The sequence below is a fragment of the Podarcis erhardii genome, assembly GCF_964252035.2.
Source record: "Podarcis erhardii genome assembly, chromosome: 9".
Taxonomy (NCBI): domain Eukaryota; kingdom Metazoa; phylum Chordata; class Lepidosauria; order Squamata; family Lacertidae; genus Podarcis; species Podarcis erhardii.
In genome coordinates, this window is record NC_138512.1 from 24,896,796 (window position 1) to 24,923,231 (window position 26,436).

General features: G+C 43.3%; 1 protein-coding gene across 6 annotated transcripts in view; it reads left to right on the forward strand.

The window, feature by feature from the left end:
• The window catches only part of DLC1 (DLC1 Rho GTPase activating protein), a 254,199-nt gene that overhangs the window by 126,569 nt on the left and 101,194 nt on the right, over positions 1-26,436 (forward strand). Inside the window, exon 1 of one of the 6 annotated variants that reach the window (XM_081875623.1) lies at positions 1,998-2,313. The exons of the other annotated variants lie outside the window; for them this stretch is intronic. Within the exon in view, the coding sequence (XP_081731749.1) occupies positions 2,196-2,313 (118 nt within the window). The 5' untranslated portion in view covers positions 1,998-2,195. Of the gene's footprint in view, positions 1-1,997; positions 2,314-26,436 lie in introns of those variants that run through there. 6 annotated transcript variants of the gene reach the window in all.

The following is a 26,436-nucleotide window of genomic DNA, read 5'->3' on the forward strand; positions in this document are numbered from 1 at the left end:
TGAAACTTGGCTTGCTCGGAGATGGAGTTTGACCCTGGGATATGTGAAGTAATAATAATGAGGGGAAAGCCTTTGAGCATGTGCAGAGCGCCCACCCTCTCCACTAATCTTCCCCACGAACCCTAGATCTAGGGCTTCCACAGATGGGCACATTCACACCATCATTTCAGCCTACAACACCCACATCTATAAATCAGTCCTTAGTGACCATAGCAAAGGTGCCCTATACTTCACCAGACTTTTGGTGCATCTAGTATACCCATGTGGTGTAGTGGTTAGAGTACTGGACTGTGACCTGGGAGAGCAGGGTTCCAATCCCCACTGGGTGACCTTGGCCAGTCCCTGCCTCTCAGCCTGGCCTACCTCACATGGTTGCTGTGAGGATAAAATGGGAAATAGAAGAAAAAGAAGTATGTATGCCACCTTGAGCTACCTCAGAGGAAAGTGAGGGTATAAATGTAATCAATAGAAATAAATATATCCCAATAGAATCATAGAATTCTAGAGCTGGAAGGAACCTTGGTGATCTTTTTGTCCAACCTCAGAAAGGAGGGGATGGATATAACCAGGGTGTTGTTGTTTTTTTAGCAGGGGGTTCCCTTATTTTTAAAAAATTAAATAATTTTATTTGGGGGGGGGCTGGTTGGGGCTGGAATAAATATACACCCAATGCCTGAACCAAAAATCCACGTATATCTGTAATCATTGTCTGCTTGAGTTAATTCATGACATCTTACATTTAACCACTGCCCTGGGGCAGGGGGTGGCAGTGTGACTGAGCCTGCAATAAACTAACTAACTAACTACAGTGGTACCTCGGGTTAAGTACTTAATTCGTTCCGGAGGTCCGTTCTTAACCTGAAAGTGTTCTTAACCTGAAGCACCACTTTAGCTAATTGGGCCTCCCACTGCTGCTGTGCTGCCGCCACACAATTTCTGTTCTCATCCTGAAGCAAAGTTCTTAAACCGAGGTACTATTTCTGGGTTAAAGGAGTCTGTAACCTGAAGCGTATGTAACCCAAGGTACCACTGTAACTAACTAACATTGTGGTGAGTTCCTCCACCCTTTTTTTTTTAAAAAAAGGAGCACTGGATATAACTTTAATAAATAGGAATACAGTGGTACCTCAGGTTACAGACGCTTCACGTTACATACGCTTCAGGTTAGAGACTCCGCTAACCCAGAAATAGTGTTTCAGGATGAGAACAGTTAAGAGCTTTGCTTCAGGATGAGAACAGAAATCACGCAGTAGTGGTACGGTGGCAGCGGGAGGCCCCATTAGTTAAAGTGGTACTTCAAGTTATGAACAGTTTCAGGTTAAGAACGGACCTCCAGAACGAATTAAGTTCTTAACCAGAGGTACCACTGTAACAGAAATGAAGCAGTGTGGTCACCCCAAAACTTTTGCGGGCGCAAACAGTAGTTGAAGGCGGGATTGCATATGGCCGCATTGCGAGCAAAGATCACGAAGGTGCCGTGGAAAGGACATCTGGGCAAGGAACCTCAGCACTGCCAGGCACTCTGATGCTTCAGAAAAGAGGACCCAAGCCTGGAAGACTGTGAGAGGCGTTTCAAATCATGTGGAAAGAAAGGAGAGAGGGAGGTGGGGGGAGACCACGAGAAGCAAAACAAACAGGCTGTAATCAGGAGAAGGCCGGCGCTTCCTATCTCTTTCTCTTTTAGTGCCCACCTCCCCTTGGAAATGAAAGATCACCTGAACTGTCAGCTTTTGCAGAAAGGCCTTTCAGAACGGGGCTTGTGTGAGAAAGCGACGAGCCCAGCATGTTTTGTTTCCCTCAGCCAGGAAGCCTGAGACCTCTGGCTATTCCCCCTGCTAAAGCTCCAGATCTAAATGAGAGTATCATCTCATTAGCTCATTGGTAAGCCTTTCCAGATGTGGTGGGCAGGAGCGGCAGCAGCAGCCCTGACTCTGGCAGCTTGCCAGTAGGTTGCCTGCTGCAGTCTCTGCGCTTCCCTGTGTCTGCAGCGAGGGGAACTGCAATGCCTGAATCTTGAAAGGGGGGGGGAGGAGAGAACGGCTGGTGGTAAACCTTTCCTGAGCAATGGACCCACCTTACAGAAAGAATATCCGGGAAATAGCTAAGCAGAGACTGTCCCTCTCTCCTGAGGCCCGACTGGAAAGATGGTGATGTATCTTTTTCTGTTGTGGACGTGACATTTTCTTCTCCGCATTATGGATCACCACCCAGTGAGAGCTCCTCTGAGGAGATCATTCAGTGATCATATCAGAAATTCTACGACCAGAGCCTTGGACGCTATTTGGAAGACCACAAGAGACCGACGTCTGGCAGGTGAGGGGGGGGGTGACTGGAAACTATTGTAATCACCCAGGGGAAGTGTCCCTAAGGATTGAAAGGAGGTGCTATTGACTATAAGAGAGAACATCACTCTCACTCAAACAAAATTATATATTTCCACATCCCTTCCCCCCCCCCGAGCCTTATTGATTATTTTTGCATCAGAACAAGATTGCAATAGTGATTTTTCTTCTTTCTTCTGTTAAAAAGAACAAGCCGTTTTCAAAGCTTATACCTCTGCTTCTTTCACAGCAATGTGAGGTGAAGCATTTTTATCTTTCAGGGAAGTCCGGCTCCTGGGCCGCTCCCTTGGCATGCTTTGGGGATTGCCTTAGGGGCTGTTTCCTCATCCAAAGGGAGGTGTTAGTGTTTTGGCAAGGTGGTAAAAAAATTGCTGGCATTTTCTCTGGCGGGGCTGTCCCTACTTTGTGGTCCAAGCACTTGCGGTCCAGGACACTGCTGAGGACTAGGAATAGAAACAGAGTCAAATACCTTGACCACCTTATTTTGGTTTGCAGTACTTAAAATGGCGAAGCCGGTTTGTTGTGTGCCCTTAAGAAGAAGATCATAACCTTGGTTTTTTTTATTTCTTAACCTTTCTGAAATTAACTTGCAAGCTGTACTGCTGCTCATTTCAGTTTTTTAAAAGTTGCCACAACATTTGAAAAATCTGAAGAAGGTGGGTGTGGTCCCACACATGATGGGTGAAGATGTCGTTGATGATCCCGAGCAAAGTGGGTCAACTAGCGCATCTAGAAAATGAGGGTGGTGATAAGAACACTTTGTTTGCGATGCTTCACTTATCCTGGAGAGGAGGCAGTTTGCTGTCAGGCTGCGTCACAGAGGAAAAACAAAGCAACACACCTGATTCAGGAGGGAATGCATGCTGAATGTTATTGGGTGCATTTAAGCTGCTGATCTTCAGCCAAACAAATTAATGCAAGTTAAATGGAGTAAATGATTTGATAGCAGTGCTTTATGCCTGGTGATGAGAGTGGATTCAGCTGCCCACCCCCAATAGTATTTTGCTACGATTATACAATTTTAATGTAATTGAAATGCTTTTCTCCCCGACACTCAAATCGTGATATTCTGGTTCCTCACCCCTGTTCTAAACTTACTTTTAAATCACATGTTTGCTTAGAAGTGTTCAGTCTGAGTTCAGTGGACCTTACTCAATGGGTAAGTTATGAGGAGGAGGCTAAGATAGCTGAACTTGGATGTCATTGAAATCAATGTGAAAAGTTGGTTGTCATGGCTGAAGCCTCGTTGATTTCAACGGGATCAAAATACAGTTAACTCCAAGTCATAGAATCATAGAATTCTAGAGTTGGAAGGGACCCTAAGGATCATCTAGTCCAACCCAGGAATATGCAGCTGTCCCACTTGGGGACTGAACTGCAACCTTGGCATACTCTAACCAACAGAGCAGTAAAAAGTTTGTCATTATGATAGATCAAGAAGGGGGAGGGCTGTATATCCGTGGGATCCTAGCTAGTGAGCTCAGGCTTTTTAAGGAAGATCAGTTCTCCCCTCCCCAAATGGTGGTGCGTATACATATATTTACATATATATGTACATTACTCTGAAAAAAGTGGCACTTAAAGTAACTCAATACACTCATCCCATTGGCTTTCGAGAGCTGGTGACCAACAGAGCCTGCTGCATTTTTTTCAGCCCTCATCATCACCACTCCATTTTAATGTGCCCAAATCAGAATAATGCAGTTACAGTGGGGAAACAGACAAGAATTCCCACCTCAGAAACCCAGTAACCATGTGACGCCTTGGCTCCCTAACCCAGGCTTCTTCAACCTTGGGTCCTAATCTCAGATGCCGAGATGTTGGACAACAAGTGCCATCATTCCTAGATGGAGCTGATGGGAGTTGTAGTCCACCGACATTGGGGAAATCCAGGCTGAAAGGCACTGCCCTAAAAACACAGCATCCAGCCCCCCACTCCTCATCTCGTCTTGCCTGCCTGCCTGCTTTTGACCTTCATGTCATGTTGTCGCAACCCTGCTTTCTCCTTGGCGTACCCTTTTCTGAGCTCTTGTCTCTATCACCCATGGTTTCCTAAGGTAGATGCTTTCCATATCTTTCTGCAGCCACCCTGTCATTCACCCACCACACTTTTTCTGCACTTCAATCACTCCCACCCCCCAACAAACAAACAGCGTTCAGCCTCATCAATGTGACATTTCAGCAAGGCAGAATCAATAAGTTTTGGTGGGGACAGCGAGGAGATACCAGAGTTCAGGGACACATTCTAGCCAAACAAGAGGGATTCCTTCCAATTTTTCCTACATTTCATCACTCCTGTCCCCTGCCCTTGAAGACAGATAGCAATCAACCACCACTCTGTCCAGGTTCCACTGCCATCCCAAAAAATTCAGGGACCTGAGTCATCGTCCATAATAGGCATTTATACATTCACAAAGCACAATTTGATGTTGCAGTTAAGTTAGCAGAATCAAAGATGAAGCACAGAAAACGTTCCTATATATTAACTGTCATTATTAAAAAGGTAAAGGGGCCCCTGACCATTAGGTCCAGTCGTGGCCGACTCTGGGGTTACGGTGCTCATCTCGCTTTATTGGCCGAGGGAGCCGGCGTACAGTTTCCGGGTCATGTGGCCAGCATGACTAAGCTGCTTCTGGTGAACCAGAGCAGCGCACGGAAATGCCGTTTGCCTTCCCACCAGAGTGGTACCTATTTATCTACTTGCACTTTGACGTGTTTATGAACTGCTAGGTTGGCAGGAGCAGGGACCGAGCAATGGGAGCTCACCCCGTCGCAGGGATTCGAACCGCCGACCTTCCGATCGGCAAGTCCTAGGCTCTGTGGTTTAACCCACAGCGCCACCCGCATCCCAACTGTCATTATTAGGTGGCCTTTTATCCAATGTTGGTGTTTCATCCCACCTGACTAGGCAGCATTCTATGAAATGCTTGATTTAAGCCAGAGGTAGAGTGAATGGATCGCCCAAGGGGGAGAGTCTGGCCTTCCTACTTATCTCAAAAGACAGACCCACCATTCTTAGGTATTATCTTGAGGCGTCAGTAAATATAACCTTTGACTTGTTTTCGGTTATTGAAATATTTAGAAAACTCAGTTTCAGTTGTTTTGTCCAAAATATTATTTAGACATCCCCAATAAATAGAGCACAGCAGGCTCTGGAAAAACCTCAGAGTTTATGTCCTATCAAAGAATTGTACAGATGGAAGGGACCCCAAGGGTCTTGGCCTGCCTGCTAAATATTGAATGACAGGTCACGAACAGCCGGAATTGGACAGAATGTCTTGGTTGCCATGTGTCAGAGGTAGGGGCGTACCATCCTCTTGAGTTGGAATTCCACCCCTGGGTAAAAGCTGTTCTGTTCACAGCTCACTTTAACTAGCTGTTGATGTCAACAGTTTCCGGGAATATCTGCCCAGCCTCTGAAAACACCCGTTTACCACTTCTCCTAGCAAGCCTGGCTCCTTGCTTTCCACTCTGCACTTCACACGCAGGAAGATATGCAATTGCGCATGTAATCTGTTCTTTTGAACCTGGTGTGACATACTTATAAAACATGGGAGGTTTTATCAAAAGAAAACCATCATCAGTGTCTATATATTTCTTCTTTCCTTCGTTTCTCCCCTCTAAGGCTGAGAACTATCAGAGGCAAGGATGACTGCTAATTATATTACTTGAGACTGTTGCATTCCTAGAAGCCAGGAATGAAACTCAAGCGCCCCCCGCCTTCCAATGCCTCTTAAAATACACTGATAAGGATGGACATGTTTATATTCTTGATGGCAGACATTTACGATCAGTCACAGGTTTTTCTTTTTCCTTAAAAAAAAAAAAAATCTGCTTAGAGATTAGCTGTTGGAAGGCTGTAAAAAAGTAGTGAGCGTTTATTTTCCAGAGTCAGACAATGATCTAAGGTTGACAGGTACAATAGTATGCCTGGATTGCTTTAGCTGAATAGTCATATGTCATTTTCCAGTGGGGCACCCTTGATCCTCATTCTAGCGTGTAAATGATGCTTGAAGTATATCCAAATATATTTATTTGTTTAATCTACATCCTATTTCATTTCTATTCTACCTTTCCTCCAAGATGCTCAGAACACTGTGTGTAGGATTTCTAGTTTTATCTGCACGTTGGGAAGCTAGGCTAGGAGACGATTCATGGCTGAGTAGCAACTGGAATCCAGGTTTTCCTATTCTAAGACTAAGACGCTGACTGCTACTATCTCACACTGGCTCGACCTGGGAGTTATAAACCATTTGCTGTGGAGGGAGGCCAAGAAAACATTGTCTTTGTTCAGGATCTTCCTTTTGACTACAACTCACATTTGATCCAGAAGATCACTCTTTTTTAAAAACAACAACAACGACAACAACTTGTGTGCATCTTTCAGTATGGGTAGAGAAAGACACGTGCCGCCCTTTGCTTCATTCAAATGAAACACTTCTAGGTATAATCCTTTAAATTATCATGGCTGTTTGCCACATCACTTTCCAAGTTTGCAAGTTTATTCCAAAAAATACATTAGAGGCAAGAAGTTCTTAGGAGCTTGCACACTCAAGTCCAAAGTAAATGAAATGCTTGGAGAGCTGAGATATTGGGGGGGGGGGCTTAAAGCAGACACTGAGGAAGCAGAGCTGGGGAAGAGCATTGGAGGATGAGGTCCTTAGCTCTTCATACACATGATTTTCCCAATCTAAATATCCCCCCTTGCCTTCCATGAAGCCAGGCATGGCCAAACATGGCCCTCCAGCTGTTTTGGGACTACAATTCCCATCATCCCTGACCACTGGTCCTGTTAGCTAGGGATGATGGGAGTTGTAGTCCCAAAACAGCTGGAGGGCCAAGTTTGGCCATGCCTGCTTGAAGCTGCTAATTGTCACACAGGGAAAAGCATACAGGCACCAAAGCAGCTTTGGGAGGAGGGTGATTTAGATTAGGGAAATGGTGCAAATGAAAGGATTAAGTACCTCCTCCCACAGCAACACTCCCTTGTACGAAACTGTACACAGCCACTTAACAGCCATCTTGTTTGGTGAAGCTACATCTGTGAAAGAGAAACGAACATCTCCAAATATTTGGGAATATGCAAGAAGTGCGCGTGTCAATGAACCATGATTGGCTCTGATGCACTGATGCATGCCCGGTGTTTGTTATGGAGATTCATATCTCTACCTCGCTCTTATCTGTTTATTTTTGCAAAGACTTGAGTAGCTGTGGCAAGCACGATTGCAACACCAGGTGCAAAGCAACCTTCAGCTGACACATTCCCAGTATGCCAGTTGTGGTAAACAGGTTGTTTCTCCTTGAACTAAGTGCTCTTAACAATAAGAAGAACACAGAATGTAAGAAGAGCCTGCTGGATCAGGCCAGTAGCACATCTAGTCCCGCGGTCTGTTTTCATGGTGTCCAATCAGATGCCTATAGGAAGCATGCAAGCAGCACCTAACTGCAAGCACACTCTCCCCTCCAATGGTTCTAGCAACTGGTATTCAGAAGCTTACCAGCTCAGACCCTGGAGGCAGAACTTCACCATCAGGGTTAGTAGCTATTGATAGCTTTATCCTTCATGAATTTGTCTAATCCTCTTTTAAAGCCATCCAGGTTGGTGGCCATCGCTGCCTCTTGTGGCTACAAACAATAAAGGCTATAAAAAGATTAGCAAAATATTTGATAATGGTAAAAGACTTATGATTACAGATTGTAAATGCAAGTCATGCTATATGTTCAAGTTGACTTTTGTATTAGTGCTTGGTGTGACATCTCTATGGCCTTCGCCATGTATAGAAAAATTCTAAAGAACTAGAGCCAGGGCTTTTTCGGCTGTGGCTCCAATCCAGTGGAACACTCTGTCACAAGAGACTAGGGCCCTGCGGGACTTGACATCTTTCCGCAGGGCCTGCAAGACAGAGCTGTTCCACCAGGCCTTTGGTCAGGGCACAGCCTGACTCCCTCCTTTGGCAATCAGCACAGAACTTTAGCCTAATGGTTGCCATCAATTTGATTTGAATTAATTTTATAATGAAATGATTTTAGAATGTTGTACTATTTTATTGTTTTTAGCCGCCCTGAGCCCTGCTTCGGCTGGGGAGGGCGGGATATAAATAAAATTTATTATTATTATTATTATTATTATTATTATTATTATTATTAAATACAGGGTTACAGACGCTTCAGGTTACAGACTCCGCTAACCCAGAAATAGTACCTCAGGTTAAGAACTTTGCTTCAGGATGAGAACAGAAGTCGTGCGGCAGCAGGAGGCCCCATTAGCTAAAGTGGTACGTCAGGTTAAGAACAGTTTCAGGTTAAGAACGGACCTCTGGAACAAATTACGTTCTTAACCTGAGGTACCACTGTAGTGGTTGTAGTATTCATGTAAGAGCTTTTATTTGGAGAAGTTTTTATAGGCAGCTGCCAACACAGAAACCGAAAGCTCTTATTACCTTGTGACGGTTTTGAGAAGAGTGCTAAGGCAGGATTCACCACAAAACTACGGAGAATACTTTCATGCTGTAAGAAATATGTGTTTAGGCTAAAGTGTGTTGCATGATAACAAGAAAACATCCAGCAATAACTGTTCCAGCATCTTATCACAAGCAAAGATGTCATGGTGACACAGTGATAATACAGAACTGATGAGAGGAGAAGAGTCTGTATCCATGTTCTTTCAGCTGAAACCCTATTTTAAAATGAGTAGTAGTAATGTACACCAACAGCACATATGGCATTTATACATGTATGTCACTAAGAGCAGATGCAACTGATATTTTTGCAGGCATCTCCAGCTTTCAAGCACACACAAACATATACAGGGGGGGGAGAGAGAGAGATGCTGAACTGGCCATTGCTACCCAACCTGCAGCTAGAGTAGGGGTGAGGAGACCTTCCTAAGGACTCCCAACAGCCCCAGCCAACATGGCCAATGGTCAGGGATAATTGGAGTGCAGCAACCTGTGGAGAACCACAGGTTCCCCACACCTGAGTTAGAGAATCAAGGTGTTTCTAGGTCCAAGCATCTTCTCACCTGTATAATAACCATCAGATATTTTCAAGAGCATTTGCCCATTATAGAGGTTTAGCTGCTGTGAATGAAGAAGAGGCTGGCTTGACTGGAGATTGAAATCTCATAGAGGGGGCCAATGTGCTTGGAGGGGGCATGAAAAGCTTGGTGAGGCCTGGGCAGTACTTTCATACAGGGTATTGGGTAGGAGGAGTGGGGAGCTTGCCTATCGAGGAGGCTGATCTCAAGCTTTAATGAGAATCTTCAGAACCAACTCGAAATAAAAACTTGTCAGATTCCCTCTGTCACTCTTCAGAGCTTTCCAACACTCCTTCACATTTTTCTCTTGCAGAGGTTGCGGTGCGAGTCTCATGCTGTTTATCTTCGGCTCTTGGAATGTTTTCTTTTTCAGAACCCTTGCCCTTCTAAATTGAAGGCTGATATGTGACGTTTCTACTAGCAGCTACAGCACCATGCAACCAGCAGTGCTGTTGCTTTATCACAGACACTATTAATGAGTATCTAGCATAAATGGCTAAAGGCTGGCTGAAAGGAGAATGGTTAGATGGACAGATATTGGTCATTTTCTGTAATTTTTTTAAACACTTGTAATGTAAGAAGTGTAACAGAATGACCCAATTCACACATCACACTAAACCATCGTTTTAAAGCAAACGATGGTTTAATGCAAGCTGGTGTGTGACGCTTAAAAGTTTTCATGGCACTCCTCCCTTACTCTTCTTGCAGTTGCACAATAAGCAAAACAAAGCAGAGTCACACCAGTACAGTGGCACCTCGGGTTACAGACGCTTCAGGCTACAGATGCTTCAGGTTACAGACTCCACTAACCCAGAAATAGTACCTCGGGTTAAGAGCTTTGCTTCAGGATGAGAACAGAAATTGTGTGGTGGCGGTGCAACAGCAGCAGGAGGCCCCATTAGCTAAAGTGGTACGTCAGGTTAAGAACAGTTTCAGGTTAAGAACGGACCTCCAGAACGAATTAAGTTCTTAGCACAAGGTACCACTGTAGTTTGTTTCCCCCAACCAAACCATGAGCCGTAAGGCAAGGACAAATCTTGGTTGCCACTCATGGTTTGTTTAGAAACAAGTGAACCACAGCCCCAGGTTTGGACAATGCAACAAGCTGGAATCTGTCTTCTTCCAACCATGGAAGGCAGCAGCAGTAGTGGGGGAGAAATGAAAACACAGGGAGAAATGAAAACACAGGGAGCTGCCTAAGTCAGACCAGCCAGCCATCTTGCTCTGTATTTTTGACACTGACTGGCCACAGCTCTCCAGGGGTTTCTCTGAGTCTTACCTAGAGATTCAGCCTTCTTCAAGTTGAGCAGATGATCTACCACAATTTTGTGGAGCTCTTTGGTGGTGGCTAAACTACAGGTTCCATAAAATTTGACCATCTTTGACCATTGGCCATTCTGGCTGGGACTGAAGGGTGTTGGAGTTCCACAATATCTGGTGGGCCACAGATTAGCCACCCTTGATCTAAGTGGATCCAACTCCCATTAGTTCCATGGACACCTTTGAGCAGTGGTCACCAGCAGGCTTCACATTAAACCAGAAATGTGCACAGGCACATTCAGCCCACAGGGAAATTAGGTTTGAAAGAAGCATTCTTTTCTAATCAAGAAAACAGGATGTAATGTGTATTTGCTTGTGGTGTATGTGTGGTGGTCACGCACTTCCCTGGTTGGCCATGGACCCACAAAGCTTGGTGATCCCTACATTAAACCCTAGTGTGTTTTTAAGCTGTGGTTTATTGTAATGTGTCAAACCAGGCCACTATAAGCTATAGTTGTCCAACAGCAAAGCTTTCTATTTCAAGAACACAAGAAAACAATCCATTATGTTGTGTCAAGAAGCCAGTGCAAGAAAAAGTTGCAATCCTATACCTACTAATCTTAAGTCCTATAGAATGTAATGAGACTTATTTCTGAAACCTGTATAGGATTGCACTCTAAATTCTGCCCATCCATCATGAACCATATATGAACTTAGTCTTGCATGCAATTCTGTGGACACTTATCTCTGAGTAGGTATTCACAGAATTGTGCTGTTCATTACTTCCTAGAATTCTGGATAGAAGGAACAAATGAGCCCTTTGAAACTATGTTTGCGTTGGGAGGCAGGAAACACAGTTATTATAATACCATATTTAACGCATGTCGTCAAATTTATTTATGCAGGAAACCCACAAGAGCCAGAATGCGCCACTGTCCATAGTCAACCATGCTAATTAATTTCATTGGCGAATGACATCAGGTATACACAACACATTAATCACACCCTGATTTGAAAAGTTTATTCTGGCAGTGTCAGTAATGGCATAGCATCAGGGTCTGATTTTGCCCTGGGGCAGTGCCCAGTTGTCCCTCTTCTGGGAATGTATATCTGGCCTGTGCAACTTTATACCTACCAAGTAAAACACAGCCTTCCAGGTATGATGACCTGCTTGAGAAGTGTCCTGTTTTTGGAGCAGAGTTTTTGTGTTTTGAGCACTTAGGAGACCACAGTACATATTTAAGGGGTTGCGTTGGGCATGAGGGACCACAGTTTTTGCAGACGTAATCTATATTTCTGCACATTTACATTTTAAGTCCACTCCCAATGTAATTTTTCTTCTTGGGGAACCTAATGGCAGGTAGAGAATTCATAACAAGCATTCTTAACAAGAATGTCATGCCCATGTATACATTTGTTAAATGAAGAATACACATGCATGGTACCTCTGTCCTTAGCCAGCCACCCCTTATATGACTGCAGACTGCAAATGCTACATTTTATGCAGGGTTACAGATGGTAATGTTTGAAGGGATGTTGGAGGCCACCCCTTTGTGAAAATCAGTTTGTTCCATGGTTCAGTTAACGAAGGAGCATTCCTGACGGGACAAAAGATAACCTGCTAGGCTTTAGGTACACAGTGTTGCCTGAACACTAGAAGACGTTTCAACTGGCAAATCGTAGTTTTACAAAAAGCAAAACGTGAAACCTTGCCAGTGCTGGGGATGTGCTATGTGTTTGAATAACAAAGTTAGCTAATAGATTTACGCATGAACAATTGCTTAGAAGAGAAGGACATCACTATTCTACTACAAGAAATAAGCAGCATGTTTACTTATGGAATGCATATATCCAAAAAACATGCCCAAGACAGCTTGTAATAAAAGCGACAACAATTAGACACAATTATATAACAACTTTTTAAAATATCTTGAAAACAGCGCAGAACAGCCAGTTTTAAGGTTCCAAGCCTTACAAGATATGTCCAACCATGCTCATACATTTTTTAATGTGTTTGCTGAGGATCTGCTGAGCATTCCTTCGAATTTTTTCTCAACACCCACTTTTCTCATAAAGCTTTTGCCAAGCTGTCTGGTACCAATACCTCGGCCCAGTATACCTGAAGGAGCGTCTTCACCCCCATCGTTCTGCCCAGACACTGAGATCCAGCTCTGAGGGCCTTCTGGCAGTTCCCTCACTGCAAGAGGTGAGATTACAGGGAACCAGACAGAGGGCCTTGTCAATGGTGGCGCACGCCCTGTGGAATGCCCTCCCATCAGATGTCAAGGAAATAAACAACTGTCTGACTTTTAGAAGACATCTGAAGGCAGCCCTGTTTAGGGATTTTTTAATATTACTATGATGATGTTGATGATGTACCGAAGAGTAAGTCTGAGAGTAATTCCAGGGACACAACACTTACCCAGGTTTGACTTCCTTCGGAAGGAGGTCATGTGGGGGGTGGGGGGGCATCATTAGCCTTCTGTATTTCTGTGGAACTGTGAATTTCTGGAATTAGAAGGTGGAATGTAGGGAAGAACCACCAGATACAGTACATGAAGCATCCCTTCCTCCCCGCTGCTGAGTCCACCCTAAACCTTCACTCTGTATTCCTACGTTTGTTTTTTCTTGGCAAACATGACTTTGGGAACACATTTGCCAATATAAAATATATCATCACCCACCAAGTCAGTCTCTTTTTTGGTTAAATCTCCCACTCTTTCTTGAAGAGAAAGTGTTAAAATGCTTCACACATCAACTTAGTAAAAGCCCTTGTTCAACAAATATTACAAACCACTACAAAACAGCAAACATCTGACAACCTCCTGACGTCACTAGTTGCATGATGCCTTCCAGATGTTATGACTTATTGATGTTTTGATTAACTTCTAAGCAGCACCGTTTCAATGTTTTGTTTGCCGCGTCCAACTTCTTTTGCACATGAGTGTTATTGGAAGGGAGTGGGAAATGAAATTAGTGTTTGGCACCAACCCAAAAGGAGCTGGACTTCCCTGTTATCATGCACATTTTCAGTTCTGCTACAGGATATGCAGCCTGTGGGAAGGTCAGTTCTAAGATAAGGAGAATTTTCTTTCTGGATTGCGAGTTTCCATTTTTTAAAAGAAGCTGTGGATTTGGCTAATTCTGTGCACAATTGAACATCAAGCTACCCAGACAACAGGAAGCATAGGAAATACGAGAGTATGAATAGATGGCATTCTAACCATTGTTACACAGCTTGCTACCCTGATGCGTGGAGCATATTGAAGAATTATGAGATGCTTTTCAAGAGCAATTTATGATCTCAGCTCCAAATGAAGAATGTTTGCTTTCCTCCTCTCCCTTACTGCATCTTACATCTGGAATTCCCTCCTAAAGCACCTAGAGTGGTGCACCATTCCTACTTTCCTTCATATCTCAGCTCAAAACCATGACCGATTTGCCTGGACCCTTCGGTTGCCATTCCCCAAAGAATTAAGACCTAAGTACAGTGGTATCTCACATTAAGAACTTAATTCGTTCTGGAGGTCCATTCTTAACCTGAAACTGTTCTTAACCTGAGGTACCACTATAGCTAATGGGGCCTCCCACTGCTGCCACACCGCCACCACGTGATTTCTGTTCTCATCCTGAAGCAAAGTTCTTAATCCGAGGTACTATTTCTGGGTTAGCGGAGTCTGTAACCTGAAGCGTCTGTAACCCGAGGTACCACTGTACATGTAAATGTCATGGCTCCAAACTAGGCCCCAGACTTTGGAGGCAACATCCTCAAGGAACTGCAGCTCTGAGGAGGAGATGCATCTACTCCCTGGTCCATCCCTTCTGCATTTCCAGGAATACCAGAGCCCAGGGACTGCTAAACTCCAATGGCTGAGCCACAGACTGCTCAGGGGATAGATAGATAATTTATTACGGTCGGAGACCAGCTTATAAAACACACTCAGGGGTACAGTCACAGTAGGAAAACAAACAATTAAAACAATGTACAACAATAAATTTAAAAACAATGTACAACAATAAATTACCGCAGAGTCACCCATGGAACTGAGTTTGGGGGTTTTCTTAACGAACTAGTTTGAGTTGGGAGATGGTCTGCACCTACAGATCTGTACACAGAATCTGACGACCATCCGGGTCGTCTTCTGATCTTTGCCTAACAGAAAAAGGTCGAATTTTTGCTTTTCCGGGAGGTCAGCAAGCCTCACCAGTAGGGGATCAATGGTCTTACTAGGTCCCTCTTCATAAAAGGGACATCTAAAGAATAAGTGTTCTGGGCTTCCTATCTCCCCCACTGAACAGGCGCAAAGTCTCTGAGCATATGGGCCTTTATAAGAGGCTCCTTCCAGGACCGGCGAGGGCAGAGCCGAGCTTCTGGCGAGTGTAAAGGCCCTTCTTGCATTTTTAGACTGCTCAGGGAATTAAGAGAGCCCGGAAGAGTTATCTGCGCAGCTGGAAGCCCCATTATCCCCAAGGAGCCAGCAGCTGCAGAAGAAGTCACCAGCCTTTCCACTGGCTATGAGGTAGCACTGGTGGGGCCACCAGTAAATGACTACCTAGCCCAGCTATAAACCCCAGACAGTTATCCCAGGACCTTGGTGAGATCACTTGGGTGTTTGGACTCAGCTTCAGCAGCACTACGTTGAGCCTTCACCTTGAACTCTCTCCAAGGTGCTGACTCCCACTCCACCCTGCCCTCCTGCTTGCCTGGGAACCAGGAACCTAGTGGTAGGTGTCCTTGTGGATCCTCCTCTCTTTTTTGTTTTCTTCCAGCACCCCAGTCAAAGTACAGATTGTAAGCATGTTATATAATGTAACATGTAAACAAACAACGGGTAACATTCAACTAGGTTGCACTTGAAGTAGACTCACTGAAATCAATCTACTGAAGCTGGTTTCCCCCCAATAATTTTGCATGCATACTAGCCAGCTGGTCCATTTCCAACACAATGCATCATTTATGTCATGTTTTGAAGGCCAAGCATGATGGAAATGGACCGAGTGCTTTTGGTGGGTAGGTGCCAGGAGGAAATAAAAGGCTTGAGAAAGCAGTCAGGGACAATGAAACATGGGATACTGGGAGGAACATATAGCTAGAGAGACTGAGGGAGGAGTGGAACCCTCCTTTCATTCTATCCTGTATAAATTTTGAGCCATTGGAAGCGGGGGGAGGGTAGTTGAGAGAGCCGTGTGAATTTTGACCTTTTTTTGTAATCAGAAGTTCTGCGTGCACTTGGATACACTTCAAAAATTTACTGCTGCTTAAAACAGGGTGGGGGATCTTCCCCTCTCTTCCAAGGACAGCATTCTCTCTAGGGAAGTGATAGAAAGACACATACCCCAAACTTAGTGTGGCTAAAGCACACTCTTTTCACTTTACACATCATATTCACACAAACATATGCCTCTGACACACAAGCACAACCACACACACAGTCCCCTGTTCACCACTGCTCTCAACGTCTAAGGGTGCTAATGTGTGGTGTGATGTCATCATGCTGCAACAAGGTAATGATGTCATATCCTGTGCTTTGTATCATAAAACATTTCCAGGCAAAGGAAAAGGGCAGGATGCAAAGCTGCTGCTTTCAGTGGCAGCCCCTGTATCTGTTCTAATGTTTAGTTCTGCCTTTAGATGCTCACCTGCGACAGACTCTCAGAGCAGGACATCTTGAAGTTCTGCAACAGAACTACAAGACACCAAACTATCCATTTAGGAGGAAAAAGTATGAATGGGATGGATCAAAAGCCCTGCAGATATAAATGCCTTTCATCCAAGAAACAAGTGTTACTTGTGCTAAACATTAGGCTAGGTGTGCTTCCATCACTTTTCTCTGTCCCTTTCAAACAATCTGAGAAGCAGTTCAGAATGTGTTTTTGCATCTCGTTTATTACTGTTCTTGCCCTGGAACTTTAAAACCCAATTATCCAAAGTTTTACAAACTGAGGCTCCAAATGTCTTAGCCTCCTAAAGAGCTAGGATCCTGATAGCCTATTAGCAGCTGACTGAATATGTCAGTACATATTGAGCCAAGGATATGATGTTTTCTGTTACATAAGGAAGATGTTTTTGTTTGATTGCATGCAATCGCTGATCTAGCTAGCTAACCTCTACTTAAGTCAATCAAAGGATTTGCTCATACAAAAGCAAGGCCTGGCTGAAACATTCATTTTTTTCATCCATTTGCTTAATTCTGCCACAATCTGCAGCTTTAGGGTGCAACCGGCACCCAAAATTAAAGTTTGGCAAAATTCCCATTGACTGGCTCTGAATTGCACTCTTATTCTAATTTATACTGCAGCAGTGTAAATTACTAACATATTTTCTCTCTCTTACTTGGATTGGCGTGTGTATATAGTGGGTTTTTATTATTAGACATGCTTTGTGGAAGAAAGGGATAAGTAATTTGAAAAGATAAATTGGTTTATTAAAGAAACAGGCTTCGAGCAGTATTCTTGGCACACACACAAATAGGATGTTTGTAGTTGCAGTGAATGTCTGCCAACTCTGGAAGGAAAGCAGATTTTCTTAAGGTACAAAATGTGAGAACAGTTGCATAAGGCTTAGTAGGACAGCAGCTTTCAAATTACTCCTGGAGGGAATGATATGTAAAGAAGAAAAGAGGGGGGAACACAGTAATAGTTTTCTCTGCATATCAGGTACTCTAATATTTATACGTGCAGTGTGATAATAGAACAAAAATTATACATTTGCTTTTATGAACTTATTTGCTTCCCAGTAGTTAGTCTCTGCTTCATGTGTTTTCCCACCCTATGCAGTTGCTGGGGGCCATTCTGACATAGAACATGAAGCAGTCTATTGAGCAACTTGCTGATAAAATGTTGCTTTGCACTCCCTGCTTCCCTGACTCCTAGGATGTAAAGCAGAGGTGATTATGTTTCTGTCTTGTGTGGTCTCCTTTTTCTTCTAGAATCCCCCAAGTCCATCAATGGGTTTTAGATTTACAAAGCAAAAGTGGCACTCAAGATCTCTTTTAAGTTAAGGTAAAGTGATGCTAAGTATGCAGTCTTGCTTAAACGCCTAAAAGGTCATGCTGGATCAATAGGCATACATTGTGCCAATAGCAGCAAGCATTGAAATTGGTCCATGGTTCACTGAATGTGCTTTCTACCCACCTCTGGTGTAAAAATAAATAAATAAATGGGAGGATCATTAGTAGCAAAAGTGCTTGTCGGATTTCACTGTAGGATGGTCATGATTTTCTTGGGCTGCCTTACATAAAATTGACCACCGCTAACCCTGTGGCCTTCACTTTGGCAGATTTTGACAGGTAGTCTGGCCATACCTGTAGCAAGAGTCCATTCAATCTCATTTCATTCGTGTGCAGCTTGGCGTTTCGTTCATGTCAGGGAATTCTGGTTTGGCAACAGCTGCTGCAAACATGGATTTTATCATCTTGAGGTTGTGCAGGAAGGAATGTAAATAACACAGCAACAGCAGCATAGGACATAATTGCTTAAAAGGAGCAAATAAAGCATCAATCACTGAGCCAATTGGGAGAAAGAAAGCAGTGGGGGGGGGTCATATGTTTGTTGGTGTCTAATTTAATTTTAATATGCAGTACATGCATCTGGAAAATAATTCTTCGGTATTTTGCTCCTTTTTAAAACTGGTTTCAAATCTCATTCCAAACTGGTTGCAAATCTCATTTGGACAGGCACCCGATCCCAAACAATCTTGCCATTCTTAACATTCTGTCAACCATGTTTGCTAACAGTCGGGAAGATCAAAAGCAAGATGCCTTCTTCTACTTCTTCACATGGCACATAGTTAAACTTTGAAATTTGCTACCACGCGAGCTGGTGATGGCCACCAATGCTAATTCATGGAAGGCAAGGCAATGTTCTGTCTTCACTGTCCGAGGTTGTACGCCTTTGAATACCAGTGAGGAGAGTGTTGCTTGCTGGCTTCTCATAGGCATCTGGTTTTCCAATGTGAGAACAGAGTGCTGGACTGTATGAGCCATTGGCCTGATCCAGCAGGTTCTTGTGTGCTTTTCTTGCCAAATTTGCCTTCACTCTTGTCTTGTGGTAGATGATAGATTAGATAGATAGATAGATAGATAGATAGATAGATAGATAGACAGATAGATAGACAGATGATAGATGATAGATAGATATAGATGATAGATAGATGATAGATAGATAGATAGATAGATAGATAGATAGATAGATAGATGATAGATAGATAGATAGATGATAGATAGATAGATATAGATGATAGATAGATAGAGATGATAGATGATAGATAGATAGATAGATAGATAGATAGATAGATAGATAGATAGATAGATAGATGATAGATAGATAGAAGATAGATAGATAGATAGATAGATAGATAGATAGATAGATAGATAGATAGATAGATGATAGATAGAGATAGATGATAGATAGATAGATAGATAGATAGATAGATAGATAGATAGATAGATGATAGATAGATAGATAGATAGATAGATAGATAGATAGATAGATAGATAGATGATAGATAGATAGATGATAGATGATAGATAGATAGATGGATGATAGATAGATAGATAGATAGATAGATAGATAGATAGATGATAGATAGATAGATAGATAGATAGATAGATAGATAGATAGATAGATAGATGATAGATAGATAGATATAGATAGATGATAGATAGATAGATAGATAGATAGATAGATAGATAGATAGATAGATAGATGATAGATAGATAGATGATAGATAGATAGATAGATAGATAGATAGATAGATAGATAGATAGATAATTTATTACGGTCAAAGACCAGTTCACATAACACAATAAAAACAGCATTCATAAAGATAAAATATACAATCAGAGCAGATTGCAGCAATAGCTCATGAGTTAAAATTGAGATATATACATACACCCATACAACTGAGATTTGGGCTACCATAAAAATTGGCCCTGAGGCACCCCAAAGGGCGATTTCCCTAGTAAGCTATTTCCCCCTAATGGGCAGGCGCAAAGTCTCTGTGCGTACGGGACTCTTCTATAGGAGCTTTCCAGAACCGGTGAGGGCAAGGCCGAACTTCTAGCAAGAGTGAAAGCCCTTCTTGCGTTTCTGGATGTGAGGAAATAGAGATATGTTGCTGGAGCGGCTACGTATCTCCCGTTTTCTATGATTTTATAATCGGGGACCCTTGTACAGTCCTGTTGTCTCTCTATGTCCATGATTCTTTGCCTAACCACGGTGTCTTGTGATATATTCCCCATCACTGTCCCCATCTTCTCAGTCTTCCTTCCTTTTGCTATGCTTCCCTCACCAACCATTCCTCCCACTTGCATACCATACCAGAGATTTTGGGGGGGAAGCCATGCCTCCCCTAAATATATGGTGTCGATGTGATTCAGATTTGTGATCTCTACCTATACTCCATTTTAAGACTGTGGTTATTATATGCAGACTTGGTGGCTTCTACATCAAACCTCCTTCATGTTTGTTTTCTCTCCCTACCCTGCTTAACATCTAGCCAGATTAAGAGTTGTGGAGAACTCAAAAGCTTTGCAAACTATTTCTTAAAAGCTGGCACACGGTTTTGCGGCATTTCGGTGGCTCCTGATAAAGGTATTGCCTGATGGTGGGTTTTGAAATTTTTGCTCACAAGGCATCCTATGTTATAATCCATCTTCAAACAGACCATTTGGAAATTGAAACCAGTAGTTTCTGAATCCTAGCAGCCAATGCCAGGTTTTCACTAAGACCTTGTGAACTGTTCAAGAATTATAGAGGTCACCGTTTTGTGTGTGTTGGGGCTGTTTGACTAAATTAGCTTGCAATGGTGGCCTGTTGGGTGGTGGGAAGCACATTTCTTTCTGTTTTATTGGACTGTCATAGCAAAATGTGATCTTGCAACCACTGAGGTTCAATATCAAGCAGCTGGGTTAAATTCTCTCAGCAGAAAGAGTTCTTCTGCCTTGGCACTTGTGCTTAAAAACTGTGTATTTAAGTGTAGCCAGTTAATAATTTTTAGATATGTGGCCTGAAGTATTTGTATATATAGATAGACCACTTATGTTCTCTATGTGATCCTTCTTGTCTGCTAGATTCCATGGCGAGACATCAGAAGTTGCACACAGATTCAGCCCAGAACTTGCTACTTCTGTGATCATGGCATACGATTGTGGGAATGTGCATCACCCAGAATTGTTTCAAGCGCATAGTTAGGAGGAGCGTTTGATTACACAAATTGGAGGGCCCTTGTCTTAAGCAATTTCTAGTTCAAAGAGAGGTACTATCTCTTTATGTTATTAGCCTGAACTAAGGAGCAAGTCACATGTGGCTTGCCTCTGAGTGCAATATTTTTTCTTTCGCAAACAGCTGGTGCAGCCTTCCACATGCAGCTATCTCCTCTAAAGCCAGCAATACATTGTGTGCAGAATACATGCTTGCAATTAGCAATGAATCAGACTGGCAAGTAGATCGCATTAACAACAACATATGGCATTTGTGTTGTTGGCGGGGAACACCCTACATCTCAGGGGTTTGTAGCTTGAAATAAACTCAAGTATTTACTGTAAGGCACCTAATTAGGCAGATCTCAGGAAATGTGTGAGGTGCCAGAATTGTGCCTTGTGGGAGAAGGGATAAATAGTGTCCAGAATTAGTGAACTTGAGAGCTATAAAGGCTTTAAATAGACTTCTGAGAAGGGAGACATCATTCAGTTAAACGAGAAATTTAATTTCAGGCAGCAGAGAAGGGCCTTCATTTAAGTATACAGCATTACTGTGGAAAAATCATCTCTTGGAGTATCTCCTGACTTTCAGACCTGGCTTATTTGGCTATTGAGCTAGTAGAATTGCCACATCCTTTACATGCTGTTTTCATGAGCAACGTCACATGCCAAGGAGATTCCTTCCATACTTGAAGAGGGAGTGCAGCATCTGAATAGAAAGTAAGTCTTTGGTTGGAGGCGGGGCGGGCGGGGGCAGTGGTAGAAGGTGAGGTGAAAATCCTGTTTTATGTCTGGAGGCTGTTTTATCTGTTCTGTACTTCATGCTCCCACAATGTAAGGATAGTGCTCTGTTTTCAGCTATAGGCTTTCAGGCAAGGAATGCAATCTCATGTGTGCAGGTGGTGGTGGGGAGCTGTACAGCAAGAATTCCCACGTTCAGCTTCTGGGTGTGAGATCATCACATGGGCCTAGATTAATATGGTCTACTTGATATGTTTCCTATAGGAGAGTGCAGACCCTCCAAGTGTCCCTATTTTCCAGGGACAGTCCCAGATTTACAGAATCCATTCTGCTTTGATCCTGGAATGTCCTGCTTTTCTTTAGGTGTCAGGAGTCCAGGTTCCCAGCTTGATAACACAGAATTACCGTAGGTAATTAAAAAGGTGGATTTATTGCAAAAACAAATAGATTGCTCCGGACAGCTCTGACAAAGCCTCCAGCATCATTACTCAAGATGACCCTTCTGAAGACTCCTTCCGGCACCAACAGAAGATATTGAACTTGCAACCCTTATGTCTCTTGTTTTGCTTCCTATCTAGCAGCCCTCCCATTCGTCGACTCTTCAGACTTAGTGGATCAGCTCCAACCTCTTCCTGTTCTGAGAGGCTTTCTCTGAGTGTATTTGCACCTATTTGTGCTTCCTGTGAGCTTTGTCTGTATTCTAGCCTGCTCTCAGCTACTGCCTTATCAGTCTGCTAATCAAAGTCAGGAAGAACCTAAGTCTGCAGCTGCCTGACTAACATCTAAGCCTCTCTGTTCCTGGCTGCTTTCTGCAGTTGGCTGCAAAACTTTGCTTGGAGCGGGCTCATTCCTGACATTAGGACATCCCTATTTTCATTAGAGAAATGTTGGAGGCTATGGAATAGGACATCCCCAGGGCTTTTTTTCCCCAGCCAGAACTCAGTGGAACTCAATTCCGGCACCTCTCAGGCAAGTGCCATTGCCATTCTAAAAGAAAGAGAAAGGTGTTCATGGTACGTTCTGGCACCTCTTTTTCTAGAAAAATAGCACTGGAGTCCCCTATTTTAATTGGAGAAATGCCGGCGGATATGAGAGTGCCTTTCATGTAATTGGTTTCTGTGACTGTTGAAGTATCTCTGAGCATAAGGATGCGGGTGGTGCTGTTGTCTAAACCACTGAGCCTCTTGGGCTTGCCAATCAGAAGGTTGGCAGTTCAAATCCCCATGATGGGGTGAGCTCCCGTTGCTCTGTCCCAGCTCCTGCCAACCTAGCAGTTCAAAAGCACACCAGTGCAAGTACATAAAAAGTACCGCTGTGGTGGGAAGGTAAATGGCATTTCCGTGTGCTCTGGTTTCCGTCACAGTGTCCCATTGTGCCAGAAGCGGTTTAGTCATGCTGGCTACATGACATAGAAAAGCTGTCTGTGGACAAATACCGGTTCCCTTGGCCTGAAAGCAAGATGAGCGCCGCACCCCATAGTCGCCTTTAACTGGACTTAACCGCCCAGGGGTCCTTTACCTTTTAGCTATCTCTGAGCATACTCACAACAAGATCCCGAGCAATTTAATAGTACTTACTCTTTAGAAAGTGAGTTTAAGACCACAGCGTCAGTATATGTATATTTCTTAGGATACGTCTGCATGATGAACGCTTTCTAATTCAATAAGATTGGCTTTTGAGTAAACATGCCTGCACTGGACTACACTGTTAATGTGGCCTACTAGCTATCCCATCTTTCTAAAGAACCCTGGAAATGTAATTTCTTTACTGAGTTGGAACCTGGGGCCTTTAACACCCTCGGCACCCTCATAAAGCTACTATTCCAAAGAATCAATGGGGAAGCCACAATAACTCAAGCAAACTAATGTAAGTCTGTGGTACGTAGATATGCAACTTAGAATATGAAATAAACTCCATCCTTGTTACTGCAGTTCTTTAAAAGCAAAACTCCATCATGTATGCCATATATGGTGTGCAGGTATTTGCTATAATTTGCACTTTCCTTGAAAAACCTTGTAATTAAGATAGAGTAGGAAAGATAAGATGTTACAACTTTGCAACAGAAATCATAGGCCTGTCAATAGGTAACAAGGAAAACAAATAGCTGATTATTTGACTCTTTTTATTACTTTCCCCAAATACTTGAGAGGCAATAGCAAAACTGAGAATCCAGGGAACTTGGTATTTAGACAAAGGCCAACAAAACAGACAAACAGGAAGGAATGTAAACTAATCTACTTTTTCCTGTCTTTAATCTGTTTGTTCAAAGATTCCTTACAGCAGTTTCCTACTCTGTACAGACACTAGCACATATAATTCAATAAGAAAATGCATGGTGGAGATGAAATGTCAGTTTGGAAAACCCAGCAATTTACTTGGTGGTGTTGTTGCTTCTTAACCAAGTCAGATGATTGCATCTAAGTATAAATACATGTTATAAAGTTCCATGAAGGTGCATTTTTAAAGGATCTTGGATGAAAGGGGCTGATTTATTGAAATATGACAGCAACTCGTTCAGCGCAATGTAGGCCTGCTATAGAAATCTGTGAGGCAAGTTCTCTCCCCAAATACGTTAAGATCACTTACTCTGGGTCACGACTTTATTGCTTGCATTTCCTCAGCCCCCACAAATTGGAGCCAGTGATCTGCAGGAGGTGAGCTGGGAAACTCATAGCATGGTGAATTGTGATGCAGCTCAAGCAATCCTACACATTCTGGAAGAACAGAGGAGAATGTAACCTAAGGATGCTGTGTTTGGCAGCAAGACTCACATCAGAGTGTATCATGTAGTTCCCCCTTAAGAAACTTGGTTTTATCACAGTGCAGGAATCTTGGCTTTAGCAATCAAGATGTGAATCACAATGTAATGTAGGCTGGAGAGCAAACTTCAGTTCTTGAAACCCATCTCCCTAAACTGGGGCAGGGCAGAGAGGAAGCATAGACTTCCTCGTGGGAACTAGTAAGCATTCCATGGTCTTCTGCAATTCTTCACTTGTTACGTGAGGTACAGTGTCCAGTTCTAACAAAAAATTCCTTCCAGTAGCACCTTAAAGACCAACTAAGTTAGTTCTAGGTATGAGCTTTCGTGTGCATGCACGCTTCTTCAGATACACATGCATGCACACGAAAGCTCATACCTAGAACTAACTTAGTTGGTCTTTAAGGTGCTACTGGAAGGAATTTTTTGTTTTGACTATGGCAAACCAACACGGCTACCTATCTGTAACAGTGTCCAGTTCTGTTCAGCATCATAGACAAATTTCAAGGAGTTCAGCAGATGCTGTCAGGATTTTGTAGCTCTGAATTTCCTGCATCAAGCATGTGGTTCGACTGGGCTGCCTAGAAGGCTTCCTCCAACTCCATGGCTTTATATCAGTGTTTCCCAAACTTGGGTCTACAGCTGCTTTTGGACTACAGTTCCCATCATTCCTGACCACTGGTCCTGCTAGCTAGGAATGATGGGAGTTGTAGTCCAAAAACAACTGGAGACCCAAGTTTGGGAAACACTGTTTTATATGATTCAGACTCATCCTCTTTTATCATTTCTTTACTAACCCTTGATATCCAAACCGGTTCTTGGCCATGGATCAAATGTAGCCCAAGGTTAAATGATGATACGCTAAACATGAAGAGATCCCCCCTTCTTGTAAAGGAATGTGTATGCTATTGGCACGCTTGTTTTGAACACGACGGCCTTGCCCCTGCTCCGAGATTGAATTCTGGGATCAGCTCAACCCAGGAATCTTGAGGAGGTAGAGAAGGAAATCTAGAGATTCTCATTCCACTTGTGGGGACTGCTGATAACCATGCCTGACTTTTGTCACGCATGACAAATTATAACTGAGCAGAGTCCTGCTGGGAAGGAAATCTCTTTGGAAAGGAAGGAAGAGGAGCAATGCACAAACAAATCAGAGCTTTATAAGTATAGCAGCAAGTAATATGATGTAGTCACTGCACCATCAATTTTATACTTTAGAAAAAAAGGGGGGATCAAAGCATACCTCAGCTTGCCTCTCATTTACGTACTCATGAATATGCTTCTGAAAATCAGCTTATTGGCATTTCTGGAATTCAGACACTACCAGTCCTTAATAACCATCTTGAATCTGTGCCATTTGTCACTTGGAAAAGCAGATTTTTCAACCAAGAGAACAGCTCTATAACTGTATACAGAATCCTCAACAATCTTCTCAGTGCACATTGGCCAGGGTAAGGGCTGTATCCCAGTGGTTAGAGCACCTGCTTTGCATGCAGAAGCTCCTAGGTTCAATCCCCGTCATCTCCAGGTATGGCTGAGAGACACCCCTGTCTGAAACCCTGGAAAGCCACTGTCCATTGGTATGCACAATACTGACATAGATGGACCATGATTCAGTATCATGCAGCTTCCTATGTTCATATGGGTAGTGGGAGGAAGATCACAGAACATGGGGAAAGGAGTGAATTGTATTCCGAGGAAACATTTCCTCCAAACTCTCTCAGTTGCTGGTTTTCTGGTCCCACCTTGCAGGAAGCGAGTCTGTAAGCCTGCAAGGGTAAAAACCGCCATGTGCAAGTTACAAGAGACATGGGAAGCTGCCAGATGTCTGCAGTTAGTTAGACTAGGGGGCTAGGCTAGACCCCTAAATGGTCCTGGTAAATTAGAATACAGCGGTACCTCGGGTTACAGATGCTTCAGGTTACAGACGCTTCAGGTTACAGACTCCGCTAACCCAGAAATAGTACCTCGGGTTAAGAACTTTGCTTCAGGATGAGAACAGAAATTGCACAGTGGCAGCGGGAGGCCCCATTAGCTAAAGTGGTACCTCAGGTTAAGAACAGTTTCAGGTTAAGAACGGACCTCCAGAACGAATTA